Source organism: Xyrauchen texanus, chromosome 24, assembly GCF_025860055.1.
Source record: "Xyrauchen texanus isolate HMW12.3.18 chromosome 24, RBS_HiC_50CHRs, whole genome shotgun sequence".
Lineage (NCBI taxonomy): Eukaryota > Metazoa > Chordata > Actinopteri > Cypriniformes > Catostomidae > Xyrauchen > Xyrauchen texanus.
The window spans coordinates 17,537,744-17,551,808 of record NC_068299.1 but is presented as its reverse complement, the minus strand read 5'-3'; the positions used below and the strand labels follow the sequence as shown (position 1 = coordinate 17,551,808).

General features: G+C 36.7%; 1 protein-coding gene across 5 annotated transcripts in view; it reads right to left on the bottom strand.

The window, feature by feature from the left end:
- LOC127617971 (potassium voltage-gated channel subfamily KQT member 5-like) overlaps positions 1–14,065 on the bottom strand; it is a 175,306-nt gene that overhangs the window by 3,711 nt on the left and 157,530 nt on the right. For 2 of the 5 annotated variants that reach the window (XM_052090166.1, XM_052090164.1), the window contains exons 9-15: positions 13,185–13,211; positions 9,357–9,577; positions 7,115–7,223; positions 3,878–4,009; positions 3,028–3,138; positions 1,728–1,853; positions 461–590 (exon numbers count right to left, since the gene is read on the bottom strand). In XM_052090166.1, the coding sequence (XP_051946126.1) occupies positions 461–590; positions 1,728–1,853; positions 3,028–3,138; positions 3,878–4,009; positions 7,115–7,223; positions 9,357–9,577; positions 13,185–13,211 (856 nt within the window). The remainder of the gene's footprint in view (positions 1–460; positions 591–1,727; positions 1,854–3,027; positions 3,139–3,877; positions 4,010–7,114; positions 7,224–9,356; positions 9,578–13,184; positions 13,212–14,065) is intronic. The other 3 variants (XM_052090168.1, XM_052090169.1, XM_052090167.1) reach the window with 2 other exon arrangements.

Genomic DNA, 14,065 nt, shown 5'->3' with positions numbered 1-14,065 from the left:
CATTCACTTGTATTTTAAGGACCAACAGATATTTTTCTGTTCTGGTGAAGAAAGAAAGTCATACACACCTGGGATATCATGAGGATGAGAAAATAATGAGAGAATTTTCATTTTTGAGCGAACTATGCCTTTAAGAACAAACTCGGACAGAACATGCCAGAATTGTTTTTTTTGGGTGCGATTTGAGATAAAATCTATGATCTCATTGTTGTTAGATTTTATTACTAAATTGAAATATGTTTATCTTTTCTCATTTAAGTAGATAATGTAAGAGCCACAATTGTATGCTTATTACCTACATTACAAAAATGTTTTAAATAAAAATGGTGTTTCCAAGATGGACCAAGTGAACGGACTTGCCGTCATCAAAGGGTCTTTGATATTACTGAATCAGCATGTTCAATTAATGTGTTTAAGTATGTTTCATAGACCATTGCGTTCATGTGACTAATTGACTTACTTGTCTCTCTACTTTACAGACACGGCCGAGCATACTCATGTCATGTTCCAGGGACTCCCCTTCTAGGAGGATTTTCTCTCTGCCTTTCCTGTCTACAGATATCTGGCCCTTTCCCAGTATCTGATCCACCCTATGAGACAAAAGAAGTGATTTTAAACATACATGAGAATGTACACCTTTCCACTGTTGTTCCTTTAGCTCTAGCATGGCACATCGCAGCAGGATGAAACCTGATTGAGGTTAGTGAATAAGAAATGAAGTTAGTTCATCACCATCATTCATTTTTCTATGTTAAAAAGAGAGCAGGAAAGATTTTTGTATGCATGTCAATGCATTTTTGTAAATGGTGCTTTCAATATATTTTTGAATTAATAAAGGTATTTTTTTACATTCCAAAAGTCACTTGTTCTATGCAAGACTTGACTGATATAATGTACTAGATATACATAAACAAGCTGGTTAAAATGCCACCAACGTAACTGGTTGCAGGTGATATTAGTGGGAGGGGGCATTCTCATTCTAGGGATTATTTTATTAGACAAAAATGTGAAATTCTAAAAGTTCTGAAAACAAAATAAGTCTCAAATAAATTAAGTCTATTCTTCAGGCTTTAAATTTTAAATGTATTTCTAAAAGCTAATTGTGTGAACTTCAATAGGTACAGTCACATATTGATGGCCATAAAGCTAACAGACATGAACTAAAAGTCATAAAACTTGTAGGTCCTGTTGGATTGCATGTTTAAGTAAGTGGTTATGTATTTGTCAGGTTTTAGAAAAAGTGTAATATGCTTCCTTTTCTCTCCAAATCCATCATGCAGGAGCAGTTCTTGTTAAACAAATAGCAATCACATGAATCTATATAAATCGGCTGAACCAGTAAGAATGAATGCTACACAATTAATCATCACCTTGATTGACAAACATTGCTCAAATGTATTAATCTGCTGGGAGTCCAATTGTGAAGATTATATGGTGTTTTAAAGTACACCAAAAGGAGAGAGGATCTTAACCCCCACAGATATTGTCTTCTGCTTTCTAAGTTACTCAAAAATGTAAGTTTGTCTTCATTTAAGGTTTGGGACAACATGAGGGTGAGTAAATGGTGTTTGCATTTTTAACCAATGAAAAAGTTCCAGTTCTGATAACATATGGCAAATAAACCTATGAATATTGAATAGTTCCAGTTGTATACATCTTCATCATTGGACCCCATTCACAGTATGTATTGATTCAGGTAAGTGTAGGGCCAAGAGCAGTCTCCCTGCCTTCTACAGGCCTCTGACCCAGAGTGCTTCTTCTTGCTTTGGCTGTAATACAAGTGTAGAGAGGGAGAGGAAAGGTTCCTGGCTTTGGTGCCGAGTGTCTGATGTGGACGCAGGGGTGTGGCGAGTCTGGATAAGAAAACACATGTGGGTCAAATACATTTTTTAGGTTGTGTCCTTAAAGAAAAGGACAATAGAGATGGTTAAAGACAATGGTACAGGACTACTACTGACCTCAGCTACATGCAATAAACAAAGATATATGAAACTATAGGCAACTCAGCGTCTCAGGCCACATCCACTCTAATCTGTTTTCAGTTTCCTAACATCATTGTTTTCTAAGGTATTCAGTAATGGAGTGCGTTTTCGAATTGCTAAGTGTTTGGTGGAGGGAAATGCCATTCTAACGTGGACAAGAGGTGTAAATGTAGCGAATTCGGTGCATTTTCAAACTAAAACATTTTAGTGGACGTGGCTTCAGTGACGACACATAGTTCTAGTTTGAATTTTGTCAAAATCTTAAAGATTGGATTTGAAAGTCAATCACTGAGGTTCAGATACTCAAGAGTAAATGTAAGTTATAGATGATTGTTCAATCAGATCTAGCTGACAACAGTGGATTACACACCTACTGGTAGGCTGAGCCTTTAAATCTACTTTTTTGGATTAGGAGGCCATTCCATGCAGGACAAAAGATTTACAAATTTCACAAAAAAATTCACTGCAAAAAAAAAAAAACATCTTAATCATAATCATGTTTTTTCCCCCCAGTAAAATATCTTTATTCCCTTTGCAAATCTTGTTTTAAGTGTAAATCTCACAAAGTGTTATTAGATGCTTACAAAATCAAATATACAAAATTTCTGATTAAGAAAACTATTTGAGCAGTGTAAAAGATATCGAAATATTATGGAAACTAGGTAGGAATCAATCTAAAAGTTAGTCCTATAAACAGGCGCATTCATGCATTGCATCCCAATTACTGCATGTTGGTTTTGCTCTGGCCAACATTATTAAACAGGCAGGCACTGTAGCATAATGAATGGCGGAGAAATGGAGGTTAGGATGTGTTGGACAGAGCCAACAGCTTGAGGCTCTGGGTCAGTGACAAATCAAGTAAACAAGTGTCCAGCCTTAAAGTTTAATGTTGATTTAAATCTGGAATAGTTTTATTGTTCAAATCAGTTCCATTACCAGAGGGTAATGATCACTGAGGAGCTAGACACACAGCCTCAGCAATTGACTCATTTCTGTATGTTTAAGAGTAAAAGGAGTTTAGAATGGGGACTGTGGGTCAGCTGACCCTGGGGCAGAGTGTTTCCTCTTGGCCTGGCTGTAATACAAGTGCAGGGAGGGAGAGGAAAATGTCTTTGCTTTGCTGCTCAGGATCTGTGGACCCACAATGGTGTCCAACCTGAATGGGAGAGCGCAGACAGGATGATAACATGTAGATGAGGAAAGTGTGCATAAGAAAATCATAGTAGTTTAACCATTCCTGTGCTTTGCAGCTCAAGAAATAGTGTCCTGTGAATTACTGACAAATTAATTTATAATCTACATATTTATTAAATCACCTCTCAAAGGTTTAGACACACTTGACTGAATTTATGTTCATGATCTTAAAAATGTGTGTTTAATTATGCTTAAATGTTGAAATTAGTTTTGTACATTTTGAAAGTTGATGCCTTTGTATGAATTTCTAAACAAAACTAAAATTTCAATTTAATCTAATTGTAAAAGATAAATTACCCAGCATACACGGGAACTCCTTCAATACTGTTTTAAAAGCCTGTATAGGTGTATATGTCATAAAGTCGGTTGAGAGAGTGCCCAGAATGTGCAGAGCAGTAATCTAGGTAAGGGTTGATACTTTGAAGAAGCAAAGGTATTAAATAGTTTTGATTTGATTAAAATTTATGGTCACAGCATAAATACCATTCCTCTATATGTGTTATGTCATAGCATTGATACATTTAATTATACAATTTCAAAAATGTTAATAACAAAAAATAAGTAGGTGTGTCCAAACTTATGACTAGTAGTGTATATATTTACAGTACATCTGTTTTTATAGATATATCAATTGGTCATTATGCATAAATGCATTTAAGTTATAAATGAAGAAACTAAAACAAGGGCTGTTCAGCTCTCACCTAGTCTGGAGACTCTTGATACGACACAACATATCTAGGTGACCAGCAGAGTATTGCTCAATCACATCCTTCACATCGTACGGTCGTAATGTCTCCTTAAATTTCTTCTTTGCCACATGGAATTTCATAATCCTGTCAATAGAGAAACAACAAAGATTTAACTAATCTAATCTTTGATCAGCAATTACAACACTATAGAGAAAAAGAGTCCTTGTCTGTGCAATATCTATGTTTTTGACACAGTCATAATATAAGTCAGGTCATTTGTGTATTTGTATAGTGCTTTTCACAAACAGACAGTTTCAAAGCAGCTGTACAGGATGATATGATATAACAGAAAATAAAGCTGTAATGTCTTAGTCATCTTTGCGCTATATGATAATGTGATTGTAGATTGAGCTTTAATAAGTAAATTATATTTGTTTTTAGACCTCCAATGGAGCAAGCCAAAGGTGATAGTGTAATGTTGATTAATGGAGAAAAACAACCCTGCGAGAATCAAGGTTCACTTTGGGGGCCAGTTCCCCTCTGGCTAAACAGTATGAATATACTGCCAATATTAGATATGTATGTGTAGAACAAGTCATGCTTTAAATTAGTAAATGAAGTAAATGTTAGGAGCCACTATTTAAACAAAATTATATTGTATAAACCTAAAGCTTAGTGACAAAGTCTTTGAACATGACAACAAAAACTGATTCCCAATGTTGCTTTCAAAAATGTATGTATACTATATATTGCTCATATATAGTACCATGCCCCTTTGCCCAATTAGTAGGATAATCGGGCAAAGGGGCCTGGGGGTAATCTTCAGGAGAAATGTGAAGGTGGTTAGACAGCAAACCTATTTGCAACTTTTAGACTATCATCAGCAACCACTAGAGGGCGGAAGTAAGTCACAAATACCAAAATTCCAGTTTATCACCAAAGAAAAAGAGAAAAATAGGATCAGATTAACTTGTGTTAGTTTTGTCATTTTTGAGTGAACTATTCCTTTAAGAACGGACTTGAACATTGATTGAACAAGCCTGAAAAAAAATAGTTTTGGGCGTGATTTGAGTTAAAATTGTGATCCCATTGTTGTTAAAAAAAAAGGAAAAGCTGCCCAGGGACGTTTTCCAAGATGGATCAATTGAACTGACTTGCCTTAAAGGGTCTTTAATATTAATGAAGCAGCATGCTTGTAATGAGGAGGAGGGCATGGCCGGGCCGTGACAGAGCACAGCTGACGCTGAATCAGCTGATCAGTGGGAGAGCGAGATAAAGAGCAGCTGGAGATGCCCGTTTGAGAGAGAAAAGTAGGCGGCCACGTTACATATGTGTCTGTTTACATTTGTTTTAAGTTGAGTTTCTCATTAAAATGTTTTGTTTACTGTTCAGCCGGTTCACCCCTCCTTGCCCATCACTGTTACTATGTTCAATTAAAAAACTTGATATATGACCAATGCCATGGGAGTGGCATGTAAATTCCACTTGCCAATTCTCATTGGCCTCTTCTCATAGATCTGATGTGTTTTGTTGCTCCCAAGAGTGACCCCTAGCGTCACTACATTGACACAACGTCGAGCGAGTGACAGAAGGGGAACTATCCAATCACAATCCCGCAAACAGATGATAAAATTGTGGCTGGAAAAATATCAAGGCATCAAGACATCAAGTGCATGTACATTTAATGAGGATCTTCAAAAAGAGTTTACATTTCTAAAAAAGGAGTCACAGACAGAGCCTAATAAAGTGAGGTGTGGGATTTTTGGAGCTCACTTTTCCATCGCCCATAGAGGCCGCACCCACATTGAGCAGAATGTTCATACAAAAAAGTGGATGTGGATGCTTTTGCCACACCAAGTTTTAGTAATTTTTGCCCCCGAATTTGACAAGTTGCAAGCAAATTAAGGACTTTTTACTTATCATTCTGTTGTGCGCAGCCATAGCCCCCCATAGTATCAGATGAACCTTTTGTTTTAAAAACAGTAAGGCTCTTGTTCAAGTGTAGCTATGTGTGGTGGAAGACATTAGTTGTGTAAACACACTGCACACTGAAACCCCAACTACTTTGTGACGTTCTTCAGAGCAAAGGTTCAACTGCAATATTGACACAGTGTTGAAAAAATCTCAGTGATCTGTCTTTGTAACATCATACTTATTCAGACCTCTGTCATTTTTTCAAGTCACTCAGGTACCCATCGTGTCAGATGAGCTGGTTTGTAAGCAGAACTGGCTGTGATCCGGTCCATCTGACACCCTGGGAAAGAGGAATAGCGAAAATCTCATCTCCCTGCCCCCGGGACATCCTATTGGTTAGTGGCATTGCGAGTGAAAGGAGAAGTCGCCTGAAGAAACAATCAGTGGCCAGTCCCAGCATGAGAGAGACAGTGATGATGCTCTAGCCATAGTGTGATATAATGTATTCTCAACAAACAAAGCAGGATGGGCAAAGTATGTGTGTTCACCCCCTGTAACCACAGTGTAAAAACAAGTGATTTTGTTGTCCACACCAAAAGCAAAAATGTGAAACAGGATTTTGGACCATTAAGGTTTCGCTGTGGGTAACTCAGCAATACTTTCAGCAATGTCACTGTAGAAATCAAGTGACGAAAAAAATTATTGTTGAAGTTGTGGCTTGTTATGGCACAGATAAAAGCCCTGTTCACACTAACAGCAGTTAAATTGCTGGAAGACACAGAGTTTCCATGCTGTTTGGTGCTAGTAGGCGTTCCTACTGGTTGTCGCTGTATTGTGTCGCAGCTCATTTGCATAAAGTTATACTCTGTTCAACTTTATTGTATCTATATGTTTGCTTGACAAAGCCGGCAGACTGGGTCTGTTCCAAATCCTAGTGAGCTGTCTCCAGGGGCAGCACTTAAGACACAATTCATAGGAACAATTCCAAAGTGAAGGCTGTTCCAAAAGGTAGGCATCTTAATTATGTTGCCTTCTACGATATCTTTTCTTTTATCCTTTGTTTATTATTTTATTTTTGTGTTCATGAGATTTTTTTAAGAACTTTTGTCTAACGCACATGCCTATAACTTACTTTCATTTTTCTCATAACATTATTTATGCAATTGTAATTACAGTGTACAGTAAATGCATTTGTGCCTGCTCTGGGCAGCATTAAACAGTCTATGTAAATTCAACTAAATGCCACTTCAGATGCAGTGTAAAGATGGCTTTAGAATATAACCAAAACCAAGCTTTGATCTTCCAGTGTGGTGTTTACTTGGAAGTCAGACTCACCTGATGGCCCTGATGACTGCTTTTAGAGGAGCAGACAGATCTTCCACGGTCACATCACAGTGGCACCCCTTCTCATCAAAAGCATCATCAGGTCCAAGATTGGTGTCAGCTGAAAGATCGAGAAAGGAAGAGAATTTGAATCATATTAGGCAAAATGATTTGGTGTAGTGGATCCTCTCTGATCCTGAAAAAAGTCTCTGCACAAGCAAAACTAGGCTGAAGACTAGAGAAAGCCATAGGCAGATCAATACATATATTAATCAACATAGCATTCCAATGACTCCCTTCACCTTCACCACAGGCCACACCAAGCATTACACCATACACACGGGAAGGAAGTGCCTCTCTATTGAAGCATTAAATAAAGTTGGGAGGCAACAAAACCTTCATATTTTTATATTTGGTCATGATTTTGTTCAACACAACTGATAATTCTTCAGATGTCAAAGTCAGTGTCAGTGTATACTTAAAAAGATTACTCACTCTTAAGTTGTTCCAAACCTGTATGACTTTCTTTCTTGGAACACAAAAGGACATGTCTGTCACCATTCATTGGATCTTTTTCCCCATACAATGAAAGTGAATGATTGCTGATTCTACCATGGCACAAATAAATGGCAGATCAATGGCATTTCAAAATGTGAAGCAAAGCACTTTCTCCCATTAAATGGCACCTTATAGGCCATATAATATGTGGTGGATTCATATACTGTGTGTTTTTGAGAAGGGTATAAAGCCAGTGTGGTAGCACAGCGGGACATGAGAAACATCATTTTGAGCAGAGCACTGCTGCCACTGAAATGCTCCTTTTTTATCTACCTTTAAATCTTCTAGATAGGGCTGTTTTTGTGAAAAAGTAATAATTGGAAATACAATTAATACAAAATACAACACAATAAATATTTTGGTACAACAAAAAGGTTTGCATGAAAATTTGGAAAAAAAGCATTCATGACCAACAAAATAATAATTTAAAATGCTGCTTAGTTGCCAGGTGAATTCCGTACGGATGCGTTATTTCGATTAAATCTTGTCATGCCAAAAATATATTGCATAGACAACCAACATTTTGAACTATGCAGCATTTTATTTTCCCATGGGACCATGGTGCTGTCAATCATTCGTGTCTAATGTGATTCTATCAATGCTGAATATCTTCTATAAACAATGATTATTTCTCTGCTTTTCTCTCTATGTTCTTAAGGGGAATTCTGGTAATGGGAGCATGATCTAAGGTTATTTAAAGCAAATAGAGGGTTCTCTGAGGAGATCATGTTCTCCCACTTCAGCCTATGGTGCAAATAAATCCTGCCATTAGGGATTATTGGGAAAAAAATAACAATTATGATAAGCGGGACCAGATCTAGGCATGGGCAGATGTGGGCTGAGCCAACTTAAACCTGAGCCTTGCCCACTCAGTTAACATTAGGCAAACAGTATTAAATAAAATAATGTATGTTTTGCGATTTATCCATTGGTTAAAAGCAGTTTCAGGGTGGGGTGTGTTTCAAACTTTAAGAGTGTGTTTTAGAACACCCCAACCAATCATAAAATAGCGGCAGATTTATAGTATTTTACTATTTTTTCATTGGCTGAAAGCAACATCACTTCTACACTCAAGAAGTGGTTTTACTTTACAGGACAGATCATAGTCTGGGGGGACCTGATTTCAATCATAATTTAATTTTGCATTTTGCCTTTGTCGGGCAGTATAAATGATAATTACATTTATTACAATTATAAGGTTGTCAGGGCCCAATCTTATCATTATATATAATGTTTATCTGTTTTTTATTTCTTTATTTCAATATATTTTTTAATATCGAGAATCAATATTAAATCCCCCCATTCCCCCTTTCCCAAGTGCCCACCTATGATTATCCCAGCCAACCCTAATGTAGCTGGCCTCACAATAAGGTTTGGAAAGAGAAAGACTGGCCTCCATATTACTTTTGTTTAGAAAGGTTCACATGATGCCAAAAGTATCTACAGCACATATTACCAATCATTATTTTTATTATTATTATGATGTTCTTTTTAAGATTTTGTTAAGCAAATTTCCAGGTAAATTTTCACCAAACTTTGAACTTCGGTAAGCAGCTAAAGATGAAACTTCTTCGTGTGAGCTTGTATTTCCACTCTCCCATGTTTGCATGCATATAAAAGTCAAAAACGTCTAGTGAAACCACAACTTAAAAGCAGAAAGCCATTTATGATTTAGCCAATTAGAAAAATCTTTCACCTTCAGTTGTGGAACGCGATTGGCTCTTAAGTCTGAGCGATGGGCGGAAGCGAGTTCGATCATTGAAGCTCCAGCTCTTCTGGACTTTGGCAGGGCTGCTGCCCTCCACTCCCACCTCTGTGCCAGGAGAGCGCCTGTCATTCACTGACATCTGCCTGCTCTTCATGCTCTGACCACGAGGACTGGCCATGCGCACACGCTCCCGAAAACTCCGCTTTTGGCTGCAGGAGAAGAAAGTAATAACAATTAAATCAGGAAATTTTGAGAATAGGGTATTTAACTAAAAGCTGACTGAATTTAAACTGTAAGGATGGCTTATTTTGGACCAATAAGTGTTTCTTACTTCAGTATTTACTAGATTCCTCCAATAAAAACACTTCTTTTATTGCACTTTTAAGGCATGATCTGTAACCACCTTTTACTTGGATATTCTGTGCCAAAGCTCCAAAACCTATTCTGTGCCTTTTTCAAAAATTACATAAAAAGATATCATGCATCGGCCATTCCAAGTTTTGCCACCACTTAGCAAGCAACATTTTGGAGCAAGTCTTACTGACAACTCTATTCCTATTGCTACCTTATATGTGGAGCAGCCTGACAACATCTCCATGAACCACCTTTATGTCATACCACCTTTATGCTTGTCATATACAGAACATACTATTTATGAGCAAAACTATTATGAAACTGTAATATGCTCCTTCCAAGATGACAATTCTATAATCAGAGGAGCTTATTCATGCTGGACTTCATACTGTAGTTCACTATGATGTGAACTCATGCTTGGCAGTTTGGGTGCATATGTGTGTGAAATAGATGAATTGTACATGAAGAGTGGGGTTTGACTGAGGTACAAGACATTGGTGACTTAGAGGCATATACAACCAGATGTCATGCACATGCAACATGCAACTAATGCTTTTTATTAGGTAGGATGCAAAGTCAATATTGGATGTTCAAAGTTAGCCGACAGGAGATATGGTGAATGATTCAGGGGGTGCAGGTTTGGCTAGTTAGTATGGTTCAGTTAGCACCTGCTGGTAGATGCCATAAATACTGAAGGGCTTGGGACTGTGTGCATACTTGTGGTGCCATGTCATGACATCAGTTTTCTGTGGCTCAAAAGTAATTTAACACATGACTTAGCTCAGGTGATTTGCTTTAAAAAAAAAATAAAAATAGAACAACACTTGGATCCAAAATGGTGTGCTTATGAGCAAAATGGCAGATTTCAAAATGCATAATTCCAGGGGAGCCTTGCCAACCCAGCAACTGTCATTGAGACACTTTATCCAGGAATTAAACTTCTTGGTAGATGTTTTACTTTTATTGTTTGCTAGGTAAATCCTCATGCATATTTCATAGATTACATCGCAAATCAGATGTTGTATCATATCTGTAAAAATTTATATTTTGCAATAATTCCTGTGGGGTCACACACTGGATAGGAGGGTGTTAGATAGATGGTGGCGAGGGGATCAATCAGTGCCAGTTAAATTCTTCAGACAACAGGCAAAGGAGAAGGGAGCAGAAATTTTAATTAGATTCTCTGAGTGGTCTGTGAAGGGGACTGGGCTTTTCTGAGGTGACCACCATCCTCCATGCATGAGATTAGTCAGCATTCACATTGGTCATATTGCAGGAGCAGTGGAGGATGCTGGGTACCTAAATTTCCATGTGGAATACCTCCTGAAGAGCCTCTGCCTATTACTATGCCCCTTACTAAGGAAATGTGGAAAACAGATGGCAGATAATTTAGTTACTGTTAAGTGAAGAAATCATTTTCTTACTGACTATTTGTGTCTTGTTTTCTATTAAAAAATATCTAAAAAAAATCTAAATTATACAAATCTAACAAACTTTTGTAATGTTTATTCTGATAACAAGACAAGTTTATTTATCTTACCCCATTGGCAAATATATATATTTTTTCAAATGTTTAGATGTTTTTACCAGAAAATAAGACTTGTTTTTTTTTGTTGAGTGAACCGACAATTAAGCCAAAAAATACAATTCTGAATGACAATCACAGTATTTTCATTTTGGGTTAACTAACCTTTAAGTGAAAGAATTATATGGGTTGTACAAAACAGAAACAGAAAGAAAAACCTTTCTGCAGGAAAATGGAGTGAATGTTTTGCAACCAAACATGGTAATATAAACTTTAATTAATTTGGTCTTATTCAGCTGAACAACTTTCTTATTACACAAAACCACACACACAAACACATCCTTCACAAGTAGTATGTAAATTCACATAAACAGTGTACAAATCCTGTCTAGCAACCGATTCTGCTTTGACAAACGTTCTTGTATATAACAGCCAATTATAAATGTGCTTTCTTTAAAAATTTAATGTCTTTCAAACTAACTAGCAAATTATTTGGATTACACAATGAACACTTTTTAATGTTCTCTATGTATGTCCATATACAATGTTCCATAAGCCATGCAAAAGTATTCACAGCTAAGCTGTTTGCTGAAATGCCTTGCAGGTTAATTTTCTGACATGTTTAATGACACATTTGCCACACACTGAGGGGCTTTTCCAACCGTAAATTACTTCATTACTTTCACAAATCTGACTGCTGGTGCTCTGATCTTCACATATTTAATTTGAACCACTCAAACATCCAATTACTGCTTTAATTTAAAGCGTGAGGCTACAAATAAGGAAAATGTTTTGGGTGCAGCCATCATTTTACAAGGCTCAAGCTGTGAAATTGAAATTGAAAACACAAAAGTAAATTTGCCTGATAACAAATACCTGACTACACTGAAGCCATTTAGATTCGGTACAGACTTTGCGGAGTCTAAACAGCTAATTCTCTATTTTTTGGCTATTTTTATATATATATATATATATATATATATATATATATATATATATATATATATATATATATATATATACACACCGGTATATATATATATGTATATTTTTTTTTAACAAACTATTAATGAAAGAATGTTTAAGAAATAAATGCATAAAAAGTTTGCTTTAATCATCTGTTTCATTTTGTCTTGGTTCATGTAGTATTTAATGGCCATTATAAACAATCACCGAATGGAAAAATGTACATCCCCTACAATATTACAGGAGGAGTTACACACACATACAACATACACATCCTGGCTGGCACTCTTGCCATATATTCAGACGCTATCGTTTTGGACGCTCTCTCAAGTAGCCTGTTACTTAGCACAACGAAGCTGCTCCACATCTAAACAATTATTACCACTACACTAGAACTGTACTTATACAAAAGTTAGTTCCGGACCTCTAATTTGATTGGAAAAGCAGTGTTCCAAAAGTGCTGATATTTAATATTACAGCACTGAGACACTTTACTTGCATTACTCTGCTTGTCTGTGTTCGCAGCGACAGAGTCATGAGAGTCATGCTTTGGTTTTGGAACTATTTTCATATTATCTCTGAAGTGTAAATAAATCAATATTAACTTGTTCATACAGTAGAACTGTTGTACAAAAGCATTATCACTCTCAAAATTATGCTGTTGCACTGAATATCAGTACAACAGCGCTCTTACTGGTATGAAATGTATTAATTGTATACATAGTAATACACTATTATAATAAAATTCCCCATCAGTAAAATGGCAAACAAGGAAATCAGTGGTAATGAATGGATAAAGCAAGACATGTAACATGCCATGGCATACAGTATTTGAAAATACACACAGGCGATTCACAATTGTGCTTTCTATTTTCTCTTTCTATTGATGTCATGGACGTTACAACACAATCGATATTAAAGTAATAAAACATTCCAGACACTAGGATGATGTAAATACAAAAACAACAAACCTGCTGATGGTCTCTCCCTGGTCTTTCCTTCAGGTGTTAGTAAAACAAAATATATAAAAAATATTGGAAGAAAAGAGGCAGGATATTAATACTTCACATGAACAACAGAAACTAATAGGGAGACTACAGAAAAGACAAATGGTTCTAAAATATATGAGTGTTTCATTTTGAGAATGAGCCATCAATATATTTCTCTGCTTGTCATACACTATGTACTGTAGTTTAAAGGTTTTAAAAGAAAGCAAACACAAATACACCTTCGCACACACATATATAAGAGTGAAAAGAAATGGAAAGTCCTTTTTAAGACAACATAAACAGGCATTAAACAAGCAGACATGCAAGCTATGAGCAATGCACAATCAAGCTGACTAAGACAAGCGCTTGCAGAGGAAGAACAGCTTTGTTATGAAGGGGTGGTCTGTGAGTAGTACATCTATTTTCAGTGCTTTTAAGTGTGACTTCAGGATGTCTGTCCACAAACTGCCCTGCTGGAAAAAAAAGGTGATTAGCTGGTCTCTGGTCTTTTTAGATGGTTTTGAGGGGTTTTGGGCAAAGGTCAGCTGGTCTGGCTAGGGAAACAGTTGAACTCCAGCTTTGCCAGACTGGGAGACCAATTAGACCAGCTGAAACCAGCTAAGACCATCAAACTTTTCAGGCAACTTTTTTTTGTTTTGTTTTTTCAGCAGGGTGTCTTGGCTTCTGTGGAAGTGTCATGTATCCGTTATGGGCAATGTGGGGGAAATTTCAGTAACCCACAGCATATAACGGAATCCTTGTGTTCAAAACCAAACCTTGCTGTACGGGTGCACTCAATGACCAAATGTGATTATTTATCATCTTCAAGTCTAGATCTTGTAGGGTAGGGTGCAGAAAGAAGA